Genomic DNA, 24795 nt, shown 5'->3' on the forward strand with positions numbered 1-24795 from the left:
GATGGGAGGGTGTGCATGCTGGTGTTGGAAGATGGGAGGGTGTGCATGCTGGTGTTGGAAGATGGGAGGGTGTGCATGCTGGTGTTGGAAGATGGGAGGGTGTGCATCCCTGTGCTGGAAGATGGGAGGATGTGCATGCTGGTGTTGGAAGATGGGAGGGTGTGCATGGTGGTGTTGGAAGATGGGAGGGTGTGCATGGTGGTGTTGGAAGATGGGAGGGTGTGCATGCTGGTGTTGGAAGATGGGAGGGTGTGCATGCTGGTGTTGGAAGATGGGAGGGTGTGCATGGTGGTGTTGGAAGATGGGAGGGTGTGCATTTCAGTGTTGGAAGATGGGAGGGTGTGCATCCCTGTGCTGGAAGATGGGAGGGTGTGCATCCCTGTGCTGGAAGATGGGAGGGTGTGCATCCCTGTGCTGGAAGATGGGAGGGTGTGCATCCCTGTGCTGGAAGATGGGAGGGTGTGCATCCCGGTGTTGGAAGATGGGAGGGTGTGCATCCCGGTATCAGAAGATGGGAGGGTGTGCATGCTGGTGTTGGAAGATGGGAGGGTGTGCATGCTGGTGTTGGAAGATGGAGGGTGTGCATGCTGGTGAATGGTGGGATGGAGTGTGCATCCCGGTGTTGGAAGATGGGAGGGTGTGCATCCGGTATCAGAAGATGGGAGGGTGTGCATCCTGGTGTTGGAAGATGGGAGGGTGTGCATGCTGGTGTTGGAAGATGGGAGGGTGTGCATGCTGGTGTTGGAAGATGGGAGGGTGTGCATGCTGGTGTTGGAAGATGGGAGGGTGTGCATGCTGGTGTTGGAAGATGGAAGGATGTGCATGCTGGTGTTGGAAGATGGGAGGGTGTGCATCCGGTGTTAGAAGATGGGAGGTGTGCATGCTGGTGTTGGAAGATGGGAGGGTGTGCATCCCGGTGTTGGAAGATGGGAGGGTGTGCATCCCGGTGTTGGAAGATGGGAGGGTGTGCATCCCGGTGTTGGAAGATGGGAGGGTGTGCATCCCGGTATCAGAAGATGGGAGGGTGTGCATGCTGGTGTTAGAAGATGGGAGGATGTGCATGCTGGTGTTGGAAGATGGGAGGGTGTGCATCCCGGTGTTGGAAGATGGGAAGGTGTGCATCCCGGTGTTGGAAGATGGGAGGGTGTGCATCCCGGTATCAGAAGATGGGAGGGTGTGCATGCTGGTGTTAGAAGATGGGAGGATGTGCATCCCGGTATCAGAAGATGGGAGGGTGTGCATGCTGGTGTTGGAAGATGGGAGGATGTGCATCCCGGTATCAGAAGATGGGAGGGTGTGCATGCTGGTGTTGGAAGATGGGAGGATGTGCATGCTGGTGTTGGAAGATGGGAGGATGTGCATGCTGGTGTTGGAAGATGGGAGGATGTGCATGCTGGTGTTGGAAGATGGGAGGGTGTGCATCCCTGTGTTGGAAGATGGGAGGGTGTGCATCCCTGTGTTGGAAGATGAGAGGGTGTGCATCCCGGTGTTGGAAGATGGGAGGGTGTGCATGCTGGTGTTGGAAGATGAGAGGGTGTGCATCCCGATGTTGGAAGATGGGAGGGTGTGCATGCTGGTGTTGGAAGATGGGAGGGTGTGCATCCCTATGCTGGAAGATGGGAGGGTGTGCATCCCGATGTTGGAAGCCTGTGTCTAGCAGTGCAGGCCTAGGGTAGGGCTGTGTCCTGCTGACAGGGTCCAGTCTGTAGTGGTGTTTGCTGTTTCACTCATTCTCCTCAGACCCCAGCACTGTCAGATTGCAGGCTGAATCTCAGATGTGCTAAGTGTAAGTGGAAACACATGTCATTGCTTTTCTCTCTTTCTACAAAGTCCAACTTCAAGGTTCTGAGCTTTGGAATTGGACAAGGAGCTTTCAACTGTAAGCTGGTTTTGCCTTCCCTCCATTCCTCAATACTGAGTGTTTTGGCCTTAGTAGCCAAAGGGTTTTAGTGGAAAAAGAAACACTGCTTGAAAGATAAAAGAAAACAACTAAATACAGTACTACTGTAGCTAAGTAGCTAAAAGGAGACACTTTTAGTCATATAAAACTGTGTCTAACTCCAGTTACATCATCTCTTAATCTACTTTTACATTTATTTATTTGTTTGTTTGTTTTTAACACAAAGTCTGCTATGTGGCCCTGGCTGGTTAGGCACTCCCAGTGTATTAGGCCTACCCTCAGACCTGCTGCAGGCCCCCCTGCCCCCGGAGTGCAGGGCTTACAAATGTGTGCCATCATGACCAATATTCGCTCTAACATCTTGAGAATGTCATTCATTTCTGGGCCTTGCTTTCCTCATCTGTGGAATGACTAAATTTTAAAATATGAGAGTTGCAACTTTCAATGTTGAAAGCACTTATGTGAAGACTGACTTCAGACACCGGATGGGTGCTGATGCTGTTTGTTAGGGTGTTGTATGGAGCTCTCAAGGGCAGAGGCGTGTTCCTGACACTCCCCCTAATAGAGTATACTGTAAGAAAGCGGGAAGTGAAGGATAAATGGGGGATGAGGGGCAGAGAACAAGGAAGAAGAGGCGTGCAGGAGGCACCAAAGTAGTGTCCAGTTCTGGCTGAGTGACATCATGAAGGTGGGTCTAATCCCAGCAGTCTAGGAAATCCTGTCTTAGAGATAATACTTTGAAATGACCTCTTTCTTTTTTTTTTTTTTTAGCTCATTTGTATTACTAATGAATCCAGCTAGCAATGAAGTAAATTTGAATCGGTCCATATTTTATCGTGTATATATATGTGTGTGTGTGTGTGTGTGTACATGTCAGTACAGGAAGTGTGTGTAGGTGCACATGTGTTGTGTGTGCATGTGAGGGACAGAGGCCAATATCTTTGTCTTCTTTGATCACACGCATCTTCTTTATTTGCTAATGTTTTGAGACAGGGTCTCTTACCGAACCCAGAGGTTATAAATTCAGTGAAAACAAAACAAACAAACAAACAAACACAAAACCTGCTTGAAGAATAAAAGAAAATACCTAAATATAGTGCTACTGTAGCTGACAGGGTGTGCCTGGGTCTGCCCCTCCCCTAGCTCTGGGGTTACGGAAACCCACCTCTGTCTTCATCTTTTTATGTGTGTGCTGAGATCGGAACTAGGTTCTCATGTTGCACGTCAGGCACTTTCCGGCCTGAACAAATACGTGGCATTGGGGTGATCTTGCCCCCCCCCCCTTTTCCTTCAGTCAGTGAGTGGAAATGCCGATATGAGACCCAGCTGGAGCTGAATGACCAATTGGAAAAGCAAATCGTGTCTCTGAAAGAGAAAATGGAAAAGGTCCGCGGAAATCCTTCAGGTACTGAAGCTGCAACCCGCGTGCGGAGAAGCTGAGCGTGAACTACGAAAATATCAATTGTTCATTTGCTTCTTTGCAGATAGACTAGCTTCCATCCGTGCCTATGAAAGAATGCCGGTGGTAAGTAGAGGGTGCCTAGATGAAAAGGATCATCAAGAATGACACACAGAAGTGTAGGCTGATCGAAACCTGAATAAAGTTCAGGGGAGCTGGACAAGAACCAAGACCTTCAGGCCAGCCTGCACCTTAAAGGCTGGGCTAGGACTGAATGCAGGGACCAGTAGCCAGGCTGGCTGGGACTTGAAGGGCCCTGCTCCTCACCATCTGAAGAAGCCAGTTGTTGAACACCAAGTACCATTTTCTACATATCTAAAATGTGTGCACATTACCCCAAAACATGTAGACAGAACTGTACACAGGAACATACACAGATACATAAGTACACACAAAATCAGCGGGGCAACCCAAGTCGCCCTGTGATGACACAAAACTTCACTGGGCCTTCTCACCCCTTCTCAATGTTGCCCTAACATCCTTTCCCTCTTTAATGTCCCTTTTCATCCTGGATAAATTCAGTTCATGGGTTTTATCCTTTATAGAGCATGTGGGCTTTTCTACTCATGTGAATTTATTCTTGAAGAAGTAGGAAAGCTCTAAGACATGACTCACGCTGAGTCCTTGCTGCTGAGAGACAGACTTTCCTCGGAGCCCATGCTGAATTTTTACTTGAAAAGTGACTCAGACAAAAGCATAGTGATATACTGAAAGAAAAAAAGGTACTCTGGAGGCAGGGGGATAATATTAATGTAATACTCAGCTGAATTTGTAGGATTCAATATTTGAAATAGTATGAACAAATAAGTGGCATTGGGGTGATCTTGCCCCTCCCCTTTTCTTTCAGGCAGTGAGTGGAAATCCCAGTATGAGACCCAGATAATAGTTAATTATCTTTAGTTAAACATAAAAGATACACAAATGAATCTCCTATTCTTTATCTCAATCCCAAGACACCGAGTGAGATAAAACCAAATGTCCTTTATAGCAGGAGGTGAGACCGAGGGCAGACAGGCAGTCCAGCCAGCCTAAGATGGAGCCAGTCTTGACTTCCCCTCTCCATCCCACCTCACAGTGCTAACTGCTCATCGGAACTCACTGACCATGTTTTGAGCAGCTACAGGCCGAGCACTGTGTGCCTTCACGGGGTTCTGGGGGCCTGCAAGCACACGGGTGCTTTTCTCTGCCATCCCTTAGTGAACACTACAGAGACATCTCACATTTTTGTTGATGACAAATCGAGGCGAAATTAATCGGTTTGCCTACATTTCTGTTCTCTCTGACCTCAAAATACTGTTCTCTCTGATCTCAAAATACTCATGTCTTGGAAGGACAGGAAAATACCCCTCTCTTCTCTGTCTGAAATGGGAAAACATGTGGTGGCTCCTGTCGCCCTCTTGTGGCACTTTTGGACATGGCTGCTACGGTGATTTAAGTGCCCTTCCTTAGTTACAGGTAGACTTTTAACAAGACCTGTCAAGTGTGACCTGTAAAATACTCAGTAGAGAAGCAAAATCTCTGCTCACCTGCTTCTCCATGCCTGGATCTTGCTCTCAGAAAGAGTCTGTAGCTCACATAAGAAACATTTAATGTTGAAGTCTTTCTTCTTAGCAACACAGAGAAGTTTCCTGAGCAGCAGGGACTGGGCCTGGAGTAACAAGGACAGAAATGAGGCCTTTTTTATGGAAGTGTCTCACCAGGAACTGAGGGGCAAGCACTGAGATCAGAGTGCTGGCCATCCAATCCCAAGATCCCAAGGATAGGAGACATTGGATTCCCTGGAACCAGAGTTCTGGGCCTCCAGTTCTGGTTGTGAGCCTCCTGGGGTGGGTTCTGTGAACAAAAGTGGGGTCATCCAAGAGCACAAAGTGCTGTTAACCACCAAGCATCTTTCTGGGCCCCCAGTACAGACCCTGTCTTTGTTGTGGGTCATTAATCTTTAAGTGCATCCTCCACAGACTTGATGTCAGTTAGAGTGAATGCTAATTGTTTCTACAGCCTTATTGACACCCACATTTACATTTTGTATAACGCATATTAAGTTGATGTGGCAACTGTATCATGAAAAGATTAATGAAGGGATCTTGGATTCTGAAAAGCAAGATAAAGAATTCCCATGGTCTGCCTGGCTGTGGTAGGCCTGTGATCAACCCATTCACCCCTAATTTGCATTCTCCCCAAAGAGCAAAACAGTTTACTTACAGGCAGGGGCAGCTTCAAACAGGAGAGAAAAGATGACGATGTGATACGTATATGTAATAAGCAGGATTGTCCACAAGGGGGCACTTGTAAGCTCAGTGTGAAGACTCTTCCCCCACCCCCATCAGATCTGATGTTGTCTGGGGCTGCCATTAACTAAGCCAGTTAACTAAGTCCTATTGTCATTTTTCTCTCTTAAAACCTCTGTGGGATATTCTAACTTGTAACTCTCCACCCCTGCCTATTATTGCTGTGTTGAATTCTTTAGCGCAGCAATTACATTAGTTTTTTTTTTTTGGGGGGGGGGAGTGACAGGTAGGGCTTCCATTCTGTCTGGGATGGTGGAGTAGGCCTTTCCCCCATTATTTAAACCCTAAGTACATATTACGTCAGTTATGTAAACACAGCTCTGCAGCTTCTTATCCTTACCTTGTGTTTCAATCTGCTCACCTTTTCAAAACAAGAACATAGGTGAAAAAAACGATAAGTTAGAATGCTAGGAAGCAACTGTTGTGAAAAGCAGTTCTTTCCTAGGAGCATGACATCTCTGTCTTTTCTGAGGGCCCAGTTTCTAGAGGACCTCTGGCGTTGGTTTGCCTTTGCTGGACGTCTTTCTGGCTTGTGACCATTGATTTATGCAAACAGATAACTGCCTGCGTGGGAAGATCAGGAGGATTAATTACAGTGTGTGTCTCCGGTGACAGGGTTTGCCCCACCCCACCCCCCGTAAAAACCACTTTCCAAATACCCAGTTTACTCTGTCATCAGTAAAATGAAAGAATAAAAATCCAGAATGGACCTTAAAGTTATTTTAGAATAATTTAGTACTTTTAAATATTTTTTTTTGTGTTTTGTTTGTTGGTTGGTTGGTTGGCTTTTTTTGTTGTTGTTTTTTGTTTGTTTGTTTGTTTGTTTTTTGTTTTCTGTGTACAGTCATTTTTCTGTACTGGTCTAGACTCCAGGATATTTTATGATGGTGGTGTTCTAGGGAAATCCAAATGAGTTCATGTTTTCTCCAATGTGCAATTAATTTGGATGCTGATCCAATTCCCATGAGATTTCCACAGCAAACCTTCCTGTCTGCCCTGTACTATAACTTAAACGCATGAAGTGTGTGTGATACGCAGCTCAGAGCAGGTGCAGGAAGGGAAGAAAGATGCAGCCTAGGACTGACTCGTGGCCCACGCAGCTGGAGCCACCTGTGGGCACAGAGCTGAGGCTGGCCAGAGAACATGGATGCCTTGTCCTGTGTGGACCTGTCGGGGAACAGACAGGAGATGTTAGTGAAGAGAGTCAGGACAAGACAGCGAACCCACAACTGATCTCAAGTTGCTGTTTCATACATGAGACGAGTGCCCAGCCAGCCAAAGGAAAGATAACACAATTCCTAAGCTCAAGCAACAAGGAGACGGCATGATTTATTTAAGGATGCACAGTGTGAGTGTGAACTGTCCGCTGTTCCTGAAATGCTGTAGTGCTGTGCTGCTCAGGTATGCTTGAGTAGAACATTCCATCCCAGCCAAGACTCAGCTGGGGAGCAAACAAGGGCGGCAGAGGCAGAGGCGGTGTGGTCCAGAGCCTGGGCTCGGCCAGCACTTTGTTGTTTTTAATGTAACACTTTAGTTTATCATTTTTTTAAAATTCACTTTTATACACACTCTCCTCACAAATATATACTCTATGTTCCTGTATTAAAAATTCATAAACTACTCTCATCTAGCCAAAACCAACAGCCAACGTAAAATTGAAAGACCATGCTTAGTGCCATTTGAAAATGAGTTTATTAGGAAACAAACCGTGTAAGTAAAAACTATAGTGTTGCTTTGGTGAAGTCTGAAGTGTCCAGTAAGGGTCCAGAGCAGACAGCCAGGGCTCTGCTTTTAGGTTTGAGTGTGGTATCTGTCAGCAGAGAAATGATAGCTGGTGCTTGCTGCCCGGAGGATGAAACTTCCCAGGCAAGAACTTGAGGACATTCTGGAAGACGGTAGCTGGAGGAGCAGGTCTTTGCATGAGGCAGGCGAGGAGAGGACAGCAGTGCAGAGAGAGACCCAAGTGACAAGGCCAGCGGGCTCCAGACTTACCCATGGGGACTGGGGAGCAGCAGGTATGGGAGAGGTAGGGTGAGACAGTGAGCAGTCATCGCTCAGGACTTGGCGCCCCCTCGCGTGGCTGGCACACTTTCCTTCAGCTAGGAGACCCTTTTCTGGATAAAAATGCCATAGCTCTGGACCTCAGAGCTTCACAAATAAAAGGTAAAAGTGAGACAGGGCCCGAGAAAGGAACTGTGCATTTTAAGAAGCAGAGCTCGGCCGGGCGGTGGTGGTGCACGCCTTTAATCCCAGCATCGCAGAGCCAGGTGGATCTCTGTGAGTTCAAGGCCAGCCTGGTCTACATGGTGAGATCCAAAGACAGGCACCAAAACTACACAGAGAAACCCTGTCTCAGGAAAAAGAAGAAGGAGAAGGAGAAGGAGAAAGAAGAAGCAGAGGTCGGCTGTCATCCCCCAACCATGCACTTAGAAAATTCCAGCCAGGTCAACATCACAAGGCCATTGGGTTGACAAAGGAAACATGATGGTTCAAGCAGGGTGCCTCAGACTCCCAGAGCAAGAAGATTGTTTGACCAAGGAGTCTAGGTGCCTGCCTTTGAACCCCATTGAGGCCACACTTACCAAGGTCTGTTCTCTGCCTCTGAGCTATGGCAGCAGAGAAACAAAGGCATATGTGGGGATTCCGTTGTTGACTGATTGTGCTCAAGGTTTCCTCTTAATTTTCCTAAGCTTTTGTAGGCTGCATGACAGACTGGGATGTGTCTGCTTCTAGCCAGCCTGCTTGGCCTGCACTGTGGAGAGACCTTGAGACTTCTCTCTCAGGCTCCTGTTTCCCCTCCCCCCATCCTCACAGGGCATTCCTGACCTTTGCTCTTCTAATCCCATCTTGGCAGCTACTTCACAGAAGGCTGGGTATAAAACCAATGGTGCCTAAAGCGATGTGAGGAAGCAGGAAGATGGGGCATGCCTGTCTGGGCCACTGTGTGGCAGGCAGAAGATTTGTCCTGATTGGTACATATAACACCAATTGGTCATCCCAGGGCGATGGTTAGGTCATGATACTGTGGAAGAAGCTGTGAGGCAGGAGTTTTGGAAATACAGGGTTCCCAGGAGGTTGTACTGTAGCCTGCTTTAGGATGATTTGAGACAGGGAACTGTTAACCCTCATCTGAAGGGTGAGACCGGACGGCCTTCTTGGAAGCTCTCAGGAAGTCTGTCCTCAAAATGGGAGAGCAAACTCAGTAGGGCATGGCTGAAATCCACTCTGAGAGGCAGGTGAGTGCCCAGACCAGATGGGTCTGTTATGTGAAGGATAGCACCCTGGTAGGGTGACAGGAATCCCAGAGCCTTGCTAGTGCCTCTGGAGAGGTACCACTGAGGATGCTGCTGCTGCCCCTCCTAGACCTCATCATCAGTGGGCTGAGCCCACGTTGCTAGGAAACTAGTGTTCCTTGGCAGATCTAAAATGATACATTTTTAAATCATACTTTTCTCTATTTTTCTTACTTTTTAAAAAGATTTATTTATTTATTATGTATACACTGTTCTGCCGCATATATGCCTACACACCAGAAGAGGGCACCAGATCTCATTACAGATGGTTGTAAGCCACCATGTGGTTGCTTAGAATTGAACTCAGGACCTCTGGAAGAGCAGCCAGTGCTCTTAACCTCTGAGCCATCTCTCCAGCCCCTGTAACTCTTTAATATGTGTAGTGTTATTGATCTTAGTCACCATGATCTGCTTCATCCCCGCTCTTGAGGGAGAGGAGCCTTCAGTTTTTTCCTCTTGGATGCCTGGTGTCTCAGGTAGTTTACACTAGTATATAAAACAGACGTGAAGCATACAGTTGGCAGAAGATAGGCAGTCTTGCCTGGCAGCAGCTGTGTGTCTGGCAGCTTCAGTGTGTGAGAACCTGGGAACCCTCTTACCTGGGCTCTGGTTCCAGCACACTCATTGTCCAGTCCCACATCTTTGGTCTAAGTGTGCAACCCCCGGGGCTGCGATTTTCTCTACATTAAACAGAAAGACAGGCTGTCTCATGATCCAAACCAAATGAAGTCATCTATAATACATATATTCTGATTTCTCTTCAGACCTTATAAACCTTTACCTTTCACTAGGAACTTCTATGCAGAGGCACAATTCTGGGTCTTAGTCCAATTGGGGCCTTGGGACAACAGATGTGATTTTGAAATAAACCCAGAAGGTATTTAATAATGCAATTCATGGAACAGAGTTCAATAAACATGATAACTATTTTATGTATTATTGCTGCTACTTTAAAAATGCCTAGTGCAGCTCATGAAATCACAGTCACACTGGGCTAGAGCAGTCATTAACGGGCAAACATTTTAATGATTTTTTTTAATTGTTGCTTAGAACTACAAGTACATAAAATTCACTGCTCATATTTTCAGGAATCTTTAAACACGTTACTCAAACAACTCGAAAAAGAAAAGAGGAGTCTCGAAAGTCAAGTGAAAGACTACGCACTTAAACTTGAGCAGGAATCCAAGGTTGGTTTAGCTCCCTATGAAGCAATGTTCTTCAAGCTGTCATTTATTTCTAGTATTTCTATTAACCTACTTGACAATCATGAAGTTTTTACAACACTATTTCATGTGATAGAAAAAGTAAGAGGGGGTTGGGGATTTAGCTCAATGATAGAGTGCTTGCCTAGCAATCGCAAGGCCCTGGTTTCGGTCCTCAGCCCTGGAAAAAAAAAGTAAGAGACTTGGTAATGACCCGGTTAGAGTGGCAATCCCTCTCTCAAGCAGGATTTACATGTTATCTTTTAATAGGCATACCACAGGACCAACAATGAGCGCCGTACGTACATCACGGAAATGTCTCAGGTAACTCCTTTTATTGCAATTCTAAAAGTTTCCTCTGGCTGTAAATCATTTTAGTTTTCCATTCTTATTTGTTTGGCAGAGAAACAAATGTTGGGATTAAGGAAGGAAACAGCCTGGGTTTTTAAATAAGGAAAGTGGAAAGAAAAAGACGTAACTTTTATAGAGAGGTGAAATGGTCTCCTCGGATAAAAGATAAATTTGTGTAGTTTGATTGTAATAATCATGGTGATGAAGATTAAACTGGTAATCTTCCAGTGTCATAAAATTCCAGTCATGTCACTTCCTAACTGTCGGTGGTGGGTCTGAGCTACAGAGCCCAGCTGTCAGTGGGAAGTGATCGATACGTTGTATGCCTGACTCTTGAAAGCGTCCATCTGACTTTCAGTTTCATCTGTGACATCGGTGTTACTACAGAGGTCATGCTTTACATCACCAGTGCTGTGACTTCAGTTTCCTCGTGATTTAAAAGGTTGTCTTCATCCTAATGCTTTAAAACATCTACCACATCATGCAGCACATATATAGACATCTTTATAATTGATGCTGACGTACATGTGTATTTAACTTACATTAACTTTATTTTGCTATTCGTTTTAAGATTAGGACATGAATTCGCTTTTCAGTAAATATTGTCCAAATAGAAGTATCTAGACATCAGATGGATGTGTGAATCCCAGGAGAATATTCTAGATTGGAAAGAGACGTTTAGAAATCATTGGCACACAGATAGTAATTGCAGACATGGGAAGAATGAGATACAGTAGGGACCACTTGTAAGGCAAAAGAAAAGACAGTTCAGGTCATAGTTCTGAAGAGCATCAGTGGTGGAGGGAGCCAGAAAGAGAGTGTAGCTAGGCAGGCAGGGAGACAGGGGACCTAGGGACATAAGATCAATCTGCTATAGTGATACAGAGCTTCGAGAATGATCTATGAAATAATTCAGAGGAGGAGCTAGGTGTGGGGATTGGAGCCCCAAAGGGCAAATGTGGGAGGAAGTTAAGAAGGAAAATTAGGGTTACCGTGACAAAGGGATGCTTGGGGCTTAGTGTCAACAAAGTAAGCAGGAAATGAAGCAAGACGGTCAGTCCCTGTTATCTCCCATCCTACAATAACAATCAATGCCGACTTCCTGGTCCTGGGCAGTGGCTGGGAAGCAAGGCTTGTACCTGCAGCCCGACTCCCTCCTGCCTGTTCTCTAACTCCACACTCCACTCGGGACACACTTTCTCACTGGAGCCTGTTCCGCTCCATCTCATGGTCTCTTGTGAACACTAACTTCTCTAGGAGGCCTTGACGTAATGGAAAGACCACAGACCGTGAAGCCAGACAGACTCTGGATTTGAATCCAGCTCTTCATTTACTTTCTTTGTTACTTCTTAAAATTATGAGTTGAATATGTGTAAGTGTGTGTGTGTGAGTGTATGAGTGAGAGTGTGTGTGTGTGTGAGTGAATGTGTGAGCGTGTGTGTGTGTGTGAGTGTATGAGTGAGGTGGTGTGTGATGTGTGAGGTGTGTATGTGTGTGTGTGTGAGTGAGTGTATGTGTCAATGTGTGTGAGTGAGAGTGTATGTATCAGTGTGTAACAGTGTGTGTGAATGTGTGTGTGAGTGAATGTATGTGTGAGTGAATGTATGTGTGAGTGTGTATGAGTGTGTGTGTGTGTGTGTGTGCGCGCATGTGAGCCAGAGCAATCTACATTGCTCTCTGCCTCGTCGCCCTGAGACAGTCTTCCAGTGAGCTGGAAGCTCACCATTTCAGTTAGGTTGACTGCCTAGAAGCTCTTGGGATCTGCCTGACTTCTCCTTCCAGCTAGAACTTCAGGAGGGCAGAGCCATGCCTGGCTTTTGGCTTGGATGTTGGAGATTCGAACTGAAGTCCTCATGCTTGCAATCTCTGAGCCCTTAGCTCCTGAGACATCTCCCCAGTCCCTCCTTGCTGTGTGACCTCTAGACCTTAACTTCTTTCCTTCCCTTGAGGAAGAACCTGGTACCTTCGGTCTCCCAGTCTGATGGAGTGTGTAGAGAGCTCTGTGTGTGAAGAGTAGAGTGATGTGTAGGACACATGGGAGGCTCTGAACTCCAGCAACTGGAGGATGCCACCTCCTTGCCCCTTCCTGAGCTTTGCAGGCTCTTGCTCCGTGATGGACATTCTGCTTGGGTCTCTTACAGCTAACACATGCGTTTGCTTTACTCAACAGTACGTCCCTGCAGAGGTCAGCCAGGGTGCCTGGCTCTTCTTGTTGTTTACTACGAAGACTATCAAACCGTCAGTGATCAGGAGCATTTACACAACTGATGATAAAAAGCCCATTAGTAGGAAAACGTCCATTCATGTAAAACACCCTTGATTTTGTCTAAGGTGAAAAGTGAAAGTCTTTTGCCCCTGAAACATCCATTTCCCTTTATTTCTCTTAAAAAACAAAAACAACAACAACAAAAACCCACTTAGGCTGACTAATCTTCCTCAGAGTGCAGACTCATTGAATGTACAATCAAAGCCAGCAGCTTTCCAGGAAGGCGTTAATCCTGTCCCCAGTATAAATGTTAATGAGGATTTCACTCTAGAGTGAATTGTTAATCTTTATCATCAAAGGTGGGTCTGGCCAGGCGCAGAATGCAGTGCCTGGGAAGGGTAACGGGTGAGTTTTGTTCTTCCCACACCGAGTGCATAAATAATTGATCCTGTGGGAGCTGTGTTTCCCAGTCTGTTGTGGGAACGTCTGTAGTACTCATCTGTAGTGCTCGTCCGGACTGTCTCATTCTCCATCCACTGTGTTTGTGCCTGATTCAGTCTCTGCTTTCCTTTCCTCCCCTCCTGTGATCTCCATCGGATGAATTTAGAAGATAAAGAGAGCGGTGCAGAGAACAGGCGTGGCTTATTGCTGAGTAAATGCACTCTCAAGCGGTGTGAGCAGACAATGGCCAAAGAGACCCCGGGCCTGACCTACACGATAGGCAGCCATTAGACTATTTTCTAAAATCCCCAGAACAAGCAGCTTTTCCTGAGGGGCTTTTTCCTGTCCAGGTGATTGACAGGCCTGTTTGGATCTTTGTTTAGAGGAGGCAGTAAAGGTGTGTTGTTGTTCTTTACCAGAAAGCCTCCTGCGATAGAGTCACCCTGTAAAGGTTCAGGACGCCTTCAGCCAGGTTGAGAAGTTCTCCATTCATGGCCCTCCAGGCAAGGCAGCTCAGGTGTCAGGCTCCTTCCCAGGTCAAAGATGTGTCCTTTATCTAGCCGGTAATTAAAGTCTGTTTTAGTTCTGGGTTTAAAGTTGTTGACTGTGAGGGAGGGTCCAATCCCTGTGTCTTCCAAGCCTGCTTATATCTAACCTGTAACTTAACAACCGAGGTGGGCGTGTTTGGCAGACATCGACTCCCCCACCACAGGTCTTCTCACTTACACACTGTGTTAGAGACCCTGTCATAAGGACTCATTACAGAGTGCAGCAGGACTGCCTTTTCAGAGTTATGAGACCTGAGAGATTTGTTTTGGTGTTTGTTCCGAATAACATAGAATTTTAGCAAAGGACATGAGAGTGGTCAATAGAGACCCAGGTCTGTAGGACTGTCCAGAAATTCTACATTCTCTTTTATTTTATATGTGTGTGTGTTGTGTGTATGTCACATCTGTGCTCATGTGTGGTGTATGCATACAAAAGAGTGGATGAGCACTCATGGAAGCCAGAGGACACCAGGTGTCCCCCTCTCCACCTTATCATGGCAGTGAGCTGAACCTGTTAGGCTGGTGGCTGTGACACAGATCTTCACGGACAGTGTTGGGTGGGTTCCCTACTGTTGACATGATGTCCTGGGCGCCACTCCTGGCCCCTCAGATGCTCTTGTCTTTGGTTTATGTCACTGAGTTTCTTCTCTCCAGTATTGCCCTTGATGGATGGACTCATTCATTCAAGGCTTCAGTGGCCATCTGGAAGTTGATCAGCCTCCAATGTTCTCGAATTGCCTGAGGCAGCCATTCGCCTATCCTGGGAAAAATGACAAAATTGATGTAATGAACACACTATCTCACCTTTCTGCTTTCCCGCTATATCGTGTTCCTGGCCTTTTCTGCTTTGCTGGCAGGCTACCTGTTTTATGTATGTTTAATGTCTACTGTAGAAATGCCTAGTGGTCCACACACGTGAGTGAATGGCTACCCTAGTTTCTTCTGTATTTAAATTAAAAGTCACATGGACTGTGGGGCCCAGAGAGGGTTTGTACAGAAACTTAAAACGTTGATCCTTTTAGAAAATGGCTGAACTTCCTGCCGCTCTTAGCACCTTCTACACATGCTACGAGACGTTTGTGAAAGGAATTGATGGAAAATTGACACTTTGAATCCAGAAATCAGTTGGGAAGTAAGAAAATAATATGTTGTTTTTGTATTTCAGGTTTCTGGCTTAAATCAGGTTTCTAAAAGACAACAGATGGATCCGCTGCCTAGAATGAAAGACAGTCTGGTGAAAACGTACGTCTAGGTAGACCTCCCCTTGCTAGCTAATTATACTCGCCCGCGAACGGCACTCACGCAACAGGTGTCCTTTATATTTTGGAAGCTGGGTTTCTGGATGGTATAGCAATGTATAAAAATGCACATGGTAAGAGACTCCAGAGAAGTTCACACTCCAGATTTCAGATTTGAACTCCCAGAAGCACTGTTAGTTTCCAAACTAGGTGACATGTTAAACGAAAGCAGCATGGAATCCACGGGAGAGTAAAACCTTCACCACTAACATGTTATAGACAAAATTGCTGTCTGCCTTGACCTTTTCAGAGGGCAAACATATTTGTTGCTATGGACATAGTACAGTTTAAACTACACATCCCATGTAAACGAAGCCACTTCATGATGAAGAACAAAAGAGCTTTTAGGTATTTCTGAGGCTGTATATGCTTCTGAACTTTCCAGATCCTGTAGAAAACACAGAGCCACCAGATGCTTGTCTTACAACCTTATCTCCGTGTGGGGGACATATTGATATAGAACACTGAAAAATTAACTCAAGATGTGAGTTAGTTACAGATCAATCCTGTCCAGCCACGGCTAAGACAAGAGGTACCCAAGGGATACGTAACATGATGGGTTTCTTTGGTAACGATTAATGATGTAGTCAATTTTGCTCAATTCTCAGCTCGATGGGTCGAAGTACATTTTTCATTAATAATCATTACTTATTTAAATTACAATTAATTTTCTTTACACATTTTCATCATGGAATCATAGTGCACCTTAAATATTAAAATTTGACAAAGGACCTCCATGGAAAAAGAATCAAACCACTATGTCTGAGATTCCCAAGACCATCTTGGTGGTAAAGGACTCAGTGGTAGGTTCTAGAACTCAGGACGTATTTGTACTTGAGCTAGGATATGTCACAGAGAAAAGACACAATTGAAATCCACGAGGGAAAAGGCTCCTAGAGTAAAGACTGAGAACTAGGCACCAAGTTGTGACATTCTGTCTAAGCAGAACCCCACTGACACACTTAGTCCCCCCAAGAAGGAGCTACTGTGGCAAGTTGACAGCACACAAGGCTTTTATTTCCTGGAGAGGCTCACCGCTGCACAGCATCCAAGGTTGCTGCTGGCCAGCATCACTCATCTACCTAACTCCTACTGACATTCCAGACTCCAAGGAGAGAAGCAGGTGTGATCAACAGTGTAGGCACGGGGGCATTGTTCCACCGAGGGCAAGGCTTTACTAGGAGAGAGGACTGCCACTAGGTGCCTCATGGGCAAGCCTTGTTGAGGACAGTAATTCCCAGCTGCTACCTCAGCTGTTCTCTGCACAGCCACCTTACAGAACTACCTTTTATTTTTTAGCTTTACTCTAATCCAAATCTCTTTGTAACAGTTACTACTACTACTCTGAAATTTTCTTTGATACTGAAGAGGTACTTGAAAATTAAACTAGGCCTTATTCTCACTACATTGATGTGCATATCCATAAACATCCCCAGACGCTGACTCTGAGGACAGTTTGGATTTTCACTGAATACTCTTGAGGTTGGCTATGTCAGAGAGTAAACTCTGAAGTCACGTCATACTGAGCCTGAAGTCGTGTGCTACTGAAGCCATCGTACTGAGGGGCGTGCTTCCTGACAGATCTCAGATCTCTACAGGTTTGACTGAAGGGTGCCCAAGGAGATCACCAAGGTGCCCATTCCCACCTGCCTCCTTGTGGAGCAGTGGTTGTACACCATGCCTCCATCTGCTTGTTTGGGCCTCTGAGCCATAGGTCTGAGCTGAGCCTGAGGTGCTGATGTAGGAGGTGGATGCCTTGGGCTGGGGACTCTCATTCATTCAGTTACCTCACAACCTTCTGCTCTTTCCCGCCTGGATCCATTCTGTCTGTGATGAATTCCAATGGTGGAGAGATTATCCACTGTAGACTGCTGCTTAATGATCTTTGAACAGATTACTGAGCTGATGAGTGGTCAAGCACCTGGACCATTAAGGCCTTCCTTCGCTGTCTGAAACTATCAGCAACCTTGGACCTCACCCAACAGGAACTTCTCTATCTTCTTGAGTAGATATTTGAATACATGTATGTAGTTGAGACTGCCTTAAAATATTGTCTTCTGACCACGGAATGTGATAGCCTTCTTTTTGTTGATTACTCAAACTCATATAACTAACGCTGGAGCTGAGCACCTCACAGCAGAGTTGACCCCAAGTGGCCTATGAATTTAGGAGGAGGTGTCCACACCATCTCTCACCTACAGAGGACGGGGGTGACGGTGAGGCAGAGCCAGAACACTGAAGTGGGAGCTGCTGGAGTGTGGATTTAGATGGCTGCTTGGGAATGGTGTTTAGTATCCACTTCTATAGCTGTCCATATACCTAGTCTGTCTGTCAACAATTCCAAACACAGTGGTGTATTTACACCAGGAGTCCTGTACATGGATGTCATAGCAGCTTCATTCATGATAGTCAAAGGTAGAAAAATCTTAAAATGTTCGTCAATAGGGAATGGATATTTGTTATGTCTATGCATATATACTATATAAGTAATAGTAATAAAATACCATTTATACAACATTTGGGCAATTCTCATAGTCTTCCGTAAAGGAATATGTAGATGTGCTTCCATTCACATAAAGTTCAATGAGGTAGAAGTAAGCTGGCGTAGGAACACAGGAGGGTCTTTACAAATGGGGCTGAGAACTAGGAAGTCCAGGAGCACCTTCCAGCAGGATGACAGTATTTCATCTATAAGCTTGGGGAGCAGTTGTTGGAAGGAATGTGAAGTTCAGATACTTCCTGGGTCTTTGAGCTTATAGTTTGCATACTTTTGTACATGCCATGTTTTGGATGATATTTTAAACTCAAGTGCTACGGCCTTTACGTTTGCTCTGGTTCACCTTCTCTTATGTGCTCGTCAACTTGCGTCTGTAACACAGAGGTTGAGGTAATTCACTTTTTTTTTTAAAGTTAACTTAGCCTTAGTTTGAAAGGCTCTGGTCTCGGATTGGTCGCTCTCACTGTGGGGTGCCTGCGTTTGGCAGCACACTAATGGTTGGTGGTGCAAGGCGGACCACAAGGCAGAGAGGAAGGGTCTGGCTCCCACTGCTGCCTTCAAAGTCATGTTCCCAGTGACCAACCGCAAGACTTCCCACCAGACCCAGACTCCTACAGATCCCACAGCCTCCCTCCCACTAGTACAGCCAGGGCTCATGCTTAACACACTGACCTTTGGTCACAGGCAACATCTGTATTAGCAGTACCAATGTTCAAATGCTGGCTTATGATACTGCTTGACACTCAGAATAAATCAGAGTACCAGAAGAGACCCAGTGAAGAGAAATTCTATTTAAAACATCAATCAGAAAGTGATTCTGCCCAGTTGAATATCACCAATTACATTCCGACTTTGTGAAATGGTGGCTGTGAACGAAGATGTTTCCATCTTGCTGAAAGATCTATGTCAAAGATCCTTGCACATACTGTTTATAAAGGATTGCTAACATGGTTAAGGGAAATACTCTTTAGAAATAGGTTTGGAAGTTACTCCCAACATTTTACAAAGCTGGTAGGTAGCTTTGGACTGTAGTCCATGGAATATATCAACTGCGAGAACCAGACTTGGCCAGTAAGGAACCCAAACGGTGACGGGCACCACAGCGACCACTCGGCCAAGAACCAACTGTGGCATTTCTTCTTCTGTGTGATGCAGCCTCCTCTTTGCTTTGCTGATCAAAGTTTTATATAGTGATCAAAGGCCCTCAGGGAAGCAGAGCAGTCCTCCACTCTCCAGAATAAAAGCATCTGTGGGACATTAATTGTGGCTCATTGAGGGACAGGTTGTTTGGGGGACTTATTTTTAAGAAGCGGATATAGGAAATATAGCCAATGTCTGCAACCTTAATACAATAATTCAACAAACTGTGACAGCATTAAGAAGTTCTAATGGACTCTAGAAGATTCTGGAATGCAGATTCTAGAATATAGAACTGATGTAGAATATTTATAATAGTAAATAAAAGTATAGTGTAAAATAATTTGGTAGGGTTATGGATAATTTGTATTTATTCATTTTTGGTATTTTCTATGAATTGTGCAGTTTTGTATCATCTTAATGAGAGTAAAAATCCCATGATAAGCTAGCTTGTGGAAGTAGCCAACTCAAAATAACAGTATATTCAGTATTATTCTTTTAATAAAGCAAGAAGCATGATGGTTAATGAAATTTTGCACTGGCTGGCTTTGGAGCAGACAGAAAATCAATTTTCCTTTACCACTTACACAATGTGGCTTTATAAGAGTAGTTAGTAACTTTCAGACTCAGTTTACCTCCTTGTAAAATGAGGGTGAAACCTATCTATGCTGGATAGTTGATAGGAGAATTAGAAGATTTTGAAAAACTCCTAACTTGATAAATATTCTCAAATTTCATTCCTTTCCAGTGTGTAGTACATTAGTAACTACAAAGTACAAGCAGAATAAGAAAGCATCCATTTGTAAAGAGAGAAAAATAAGTATAAACAATTTGAGCATGCAGATAACAACCATGTAACACAGTCATGCTAGAATCAGTTATGTAGTACCCACATATAAAATGGTTTCTAAACCTTATTGAGCACAACTGAACTCCATTGTAACCTGTTAATCTCACATACATATTTGCATATGACTGAAGCAGTCTGCAGTCACACACAGCAAAGCTGAGTGGTTTTTAGTGTACTCTCCTGGTTGAGTAACCATTGCCACTGATTCTAGAACGCTCTCCCCTAACAACTCCCAAAGAGGTGTCATACCTATTAGTAGTCAGTTCTCACCCTCTAGCTCTTGGGGGTCACTAATCTTTCTATTCCTGTGGGGGTTTCCTATTATTATGTCACTTGAGAATGTGCAAGGTGTGGCTCGATGGTCCAGCTTTTGTTCTCAAGATAATCCATATTGAGCACAGCCAGATTTATCATGGTGATTAGCTAGCATCCCAGATTTTTATAGATCATTGGTTATCCAATCATCAGTTGATGTGGGTTTGACTTATCTATACATTCGTGATAATGTGAACAATATTGCTATGGATACTCCTGACAGAGTTTTATATGTGCTCTTCATTTATTTGAATACAAAGTAACAGGCTTCCTTGTGGCATTATCACATATACTTAGGTTTGAGTCGTCCCTCCAGTACCATCCATTCCTTTCTCTCTGCATCCGCTATGGTAGTCTTCTAACCTCAGGAAGCCCCTTTCCACTTTCATACCCTCCCACTCCTCTCCCTTAAAACCACTCCCCCTGAAGGGCCTCTCCTTGGTTTCTTGGCATCCACACTATTTCTAGATAAACACACATAAAAATTAGAAGCTGAGATCCGTACATGAGAAGGAGCACGTGGCACTTGTCTTCTGGTCCTGCGTTACCTCGTTTAATATATTTCCATTTCACCTAAGTTTCATTTTCATGGATGATTACATTTTCATTGTGTATATGTGCCACACTTCCAGCACTCTTCTGTTGATGGACATCTAGTCTGGCTCTGTTTCCTTGCTGTTGTGAACAGGGCTATGTGCATATCTCTGTCATCGGGTTAGAGTCCTTTGGTTATGTGTCAGAAGCAGCACAGCGGATGCGGGTAGTAATTCTATTTTTAGTCTTTAGAGAAACAACCACACCATTCTCCAAAGTGGTGGTACCACTTGATACCTCTGCCAACGAGGACTAGGGTTCGCCTTTCCCCACATCCCCATCAACGAATGTTGCCATTAGTTTTTCTGCTGAAAGCCATTGGATGAGATGGAATCGCAAAGTCATTTTGTTTGTATTTCTCTGATGGATAAAGATGTGGGATACCTTTTCAAATTTTTATTCACTATTTTTCTTCTTTTGAGAACCACCTGTTCAGTTCACTGGCCCATTTCTTGACTGGCAGTTTTGGGGCTTGGGAGGTTAATACTTGCATTCCTTTATATATTCTAGCTATTAATGCCCTGTCTGAAATATAGCTGGCCAGGACTTTCTCCCTTCTGTGGTTCTCTTTGCTCCTCTGGTTGTCTCCTTGCTGTGCAGAAGCCTTTTAATTTCCTTTAAATTCGCTGCTGGGTTGCTTTGCAGAAAATTAGCGCTGATTGCTGTATTTTGAAGTGTTGCCCCCCGCCACCCCCTTGGTGTTGATTTTTAAGTATGTTTCAGCATTTCATGTTTTAAACTGAGTTTTTACTGACAGCTTTGCTGTCCCTCTTTCATTCGAGCTTTATTTATGGTGTCTGTATTTTTTGTTATCTTTTCTGTTTCATCAAAACTGGTCATTTTATATAATATCAAGTACCTATTCTGAATCTCAGAGTCTCTCTCTTCCCCAGGGCTGAAGGCTACTGTTATGGGGTGACTTTCTAAACTTCATTCTGTGAAGTTGGTGCTCTTTCTCATGAGTGGTCACTTCATACTCTGCTGGGTTAGCTAAGTGGTTTTAGGATTAACATAACAATTTAAAGCGCCGGGAATCAATAACGCTCTTCCTTCCGGGTGGACTCAGCATGTGTGTTTGGACCGGCTCTCCATACTCAGCCAGGAAAACCACTGCTCAGCCATCACCTTCGTTTCTGTGTTTGCAGCACCGCAAATTTAGCCAGAGGTGAGAGTGTAGGGCCTGTCAAGTCTTTCCCAAGAACACACATGAGTCTAGGTACATATAGTTACCCATGAGTATGGTGTTCCAGATCCCAAGACACGTGCTGGAGTTTATTAGCACCCACTCCAGCCTTTGAACTTTCCTGGTTGGCTTAGCTTTTAAATAGCAGTAGCTATGAGATTAATGATGGCTTCAATTTGTTCCAGCAAATTCTCCAAGAGAAGTGTTCATGCTGGACCATGTCCAGAGAAGGGCAAAGAAGAAGAGCTTTGCAGTCAGGGGTTGGCATCTCCTGTAGTGTGTGTTGGCTCCTGGGTTTACCATAGCTATGGCCTGTTGGTTTCCTTGGAGGTAAGGGGCAGGCATGGGGCCAGGGGAAATTAAATTCTGCACAACCCAGTGCTCTCACCAAGTCCCCAACTTTCTTTGTTTTGTAAATTCTTGAGATTTGCTATGAATGTTTGATGTCTAGACTTTCAAGGCACTTGCTTTGAGCCATTTTTGCCAACTTCTCTTTACTTTTATGGGGGAGAGAAAAGTTTCCCTGCTTAGAAGGAAAATGGCAGGTCTTTACTTGGTCGTTTTTTGCTGAGACCACTCTCTAAGATAGATCTGAAAAGCGCCGGAGCTGGAGCAGCGTCTGCTATCTCCAAGAAGAATTCAATGACGTCGCCTTCACAAAGCTGCATAGGTCAGTCAGAGAAGAGTCCATGGGATCGAAGAACAGAAATCCGAGTATTGGTATTGGTTTATTGCCCCTATTCTATTTCTTGGCCCCTCCGTGTTCTTACCTTTAATTCAGATTGAAAGGTAAGTAGCAGATTGGTCCCCCTCCCCTTTCTCCAGACAGAGCCTTCTACGGTGGGTACCTGATGGGCTGCCTCTGGAGTCTCAGCCTTGAGTGCCTGCATTTGCAGTGGTTGCCCCATCCTGCGTGAGATGATGACACATGGCTGCCTAAGGCTGTAGGCAGAACGTGTCAATGAAGACTTCCCTGCTCCGGCCTGGAGGAGATGGGTCAGCCATACGTGGCATAAGCTGTTGGTTGTTTTGTTGTTGTTGTTGTTGTTGCAGACAGTGGTGACAGAAAAATTGTGATCAATGCTTATTTTATTTCAGTGGAAGATACAATCCCGTTAATCAGAAGATAACGAATGCCAAGAAAGGACCAGTAAAAAAGATACCAAGATCAAACCATCTTCCAAAACTCAACCCGTGATTCCAGAGCTGGGCAGACTTCTATTTTTCCATCTTTTGTTCATCCAGAATCTTCAGTTTAGGTTGATGTTCAACATATTTCGCAGGGGGAAGAAATAGATAAGGAAGAGCAGCTTCTCTGGCTCTTTCAAAAACTCGATTCGTCTGTCTGCATAAAAGTCACGTGTCTCCGGTGACTCTAAATGTCCGATCCCTGTGCTTGTGGTTCTTACTGTGTCCTAGGAGGCAGCCCGAAGGCTGACATCATCCCGACAGTCTAAGTAGGGCGTTTCTGGTCTGCCCTCATTGCACTGATAACTGTGTGTTTGGTTTCTAAGTTGGCCATTAGCTACAACTTATATGGGAAAAAACGCTCTTTGTGATTTCAGGTTGCATTGTGCCCACTCAGCTGGCTTGTTAAAATCAAAGTCACACGATCACAGATCACATGCACATAAAAGTCTGACTGAGATGCTGCCAACAACTTCAGCCAGGCATTGTGCTGTTCTCAGGCCCCACTCTGTTGGTAACCTCGAGGGCTGGGGACAAATTTTATCACCTCATGTAAATTTTCCCACATCTATGAAGTCACTATGGTATATTGTATCGTTTACAAGATTTCTTGACGTTCTAGAAAGCTTATTCCGTCACAGGGGCCTGCCACTGAGTATGTGGCATTAAAGTCGTCTTGTGATGTTTATTAACTCACAACAGTTCTTTGAATCAAAATTTTCAAGAGTTTGGAATACTGGAGACTAGCAGTAACTAGAACAAGAATAAGAGAAGAGTCATTGTTTTAAGACCCACAAACTTCAATGAATTCTGTTCATGGTTAGGGAGTTTTGTGACTTCGATGGTTTTTGTAACTGTAATCTAGGCCAGGAAAATTCATATAACTTACTTGCCCATTTTAATAAGATGAATTATTGAAGTTTAAATTTCCTGTGAATATTTTAAAAAGTGATGCTTTGACCTGTTATCTGAAAAGAGGTATCATTTGTTTCTTTCTATATGTTATGTGTCTCTTAGAACTGAAGGACTTTTGTCTGTGCGTGCATGCATAGATGTATGTGTGATATGTGCATGCTTATGCAGATGATTGGATTGCTGCTGTGATCATGAACTCACAGCATCTTGGCTGCCTGCACAAAACCTGCACAAGATCAAGCCAGCCGACATTCCAGCTGCAATGGGGAAGGGGCCCAGGGGCCCCACCCCAGCTGAGGAGCTAGTGAAGGTGGGAGCTGCCAGGGAAGGGAGAGTCTGTTTCTTCTAAGGGTGTGGTCCCTGGTAGGCTCACAATTCTCCAGTAGATGGCTCCACATCCATGCATTTATGGGCAGCACTAACTAGCTTCAATGGAATATATACATATATTATTAATTACATATTAACTAAATTATAAATTAATTAGATATTTATTATATTTGTATGTGTATATATAGAAATATTTATGTGTATGTATGTATATATATTTAAAGGTATGCAGTTGGGAGGGGGTTATGGGGAGATTTGGGAGGAAGTGGGGTGTGTATGATATAAATACATTGTATGCATGTATGGAATTTTCAAAGAATAAACTGTATTAATAAAATGGAATATAGGCATAATAGTGACTTCAATGTACTTATTTTCTCTTCCTTTATTCTCTTATTTCTAAGTTTGTTTCTAGGGACCAATTTTTCTCCTGGCTTTGGGTATCATTTTCTGCTTCTTATATCTATATAATTTTTATTGGACTGGGCATTAGTAATCTCACACTGTGGATTATAATGTTTTTATGAACATTTAAATTGCTTACAGTTCTGCTTAATCTTTCAGACTTCCGTTGGAGTGAGCAAATTTCCCCATGAGCTAGGTTCCTAAGACTAGCTAGCCTGAGGTCCTAGTAAAGATACCCTGAGTGACACACAATGACACTGCCTGGCCCCAGCTTGGATGCCCCGAGGCTTGTAGGCATTCTGCTCCACTGCTTTGCAATCTGTGCCCTGGTGTCCAGGAGGGAGCTCAGGGTAACCTGTGCAGATTTGGGGTTCTGTTCTTGCACAAGTCTTTGT

General features: G+C 44.6%; 1 protein-coding gene across 1 annotated transcript in view; it reads left to right on the forward strand.

The window, feature by feature from the left end:
- The window catches only part of Ccdc169 (coiled-coil domain containing 169), a 33413-nt gene extending 10464 nt beyond the window's left edge, over positions 1 to 22949 (forward strand). The window contains exons 3-8 of the mRNA XM_028873384.2: positions 3195 to 3305; positions 3385 to 3425; positions 10029 to 10127; positions 10413 to 10466; positions 14854 to 14930; positions 22661 to 22949. Coding sequence (XP_028729217.1) covers positions 3195 to 3305; positions 3385 to 3425; positions 10029 to 10127; positions 10413 to 10466; positions 14854 to 14930; positions 22661 to 22760 — 482 coding nt within the window. The 3' untranslated portion in view covers positions 22761 to 22949. The remainder of the gene's footprint in view (positions 1 to 3194; positions 3306 to 3384; positions 3426 to 10028; positions 10128 to 10412; positions 10467 to 14853; positions 14931 to 22660) is intronic.
- Positions 22950 to 24795: the final 1846 nt, after the last annotated feature.

Source organism: Peromyscus leucopus, chromosome 6 (genome assembly GCF_004664715.2).
Source record: "Peromyscus leucopus breed LL Stock chromosome 6, UCI_PerLeu_2.1, whole genome shotgun sequence".
NCBI classification, from domain to species: Eukaryota; Metazoa; Chordata; class Mammalia; order Rodentia; family Cricetidae; genus Peromyscus; species Peromyscus leucopus.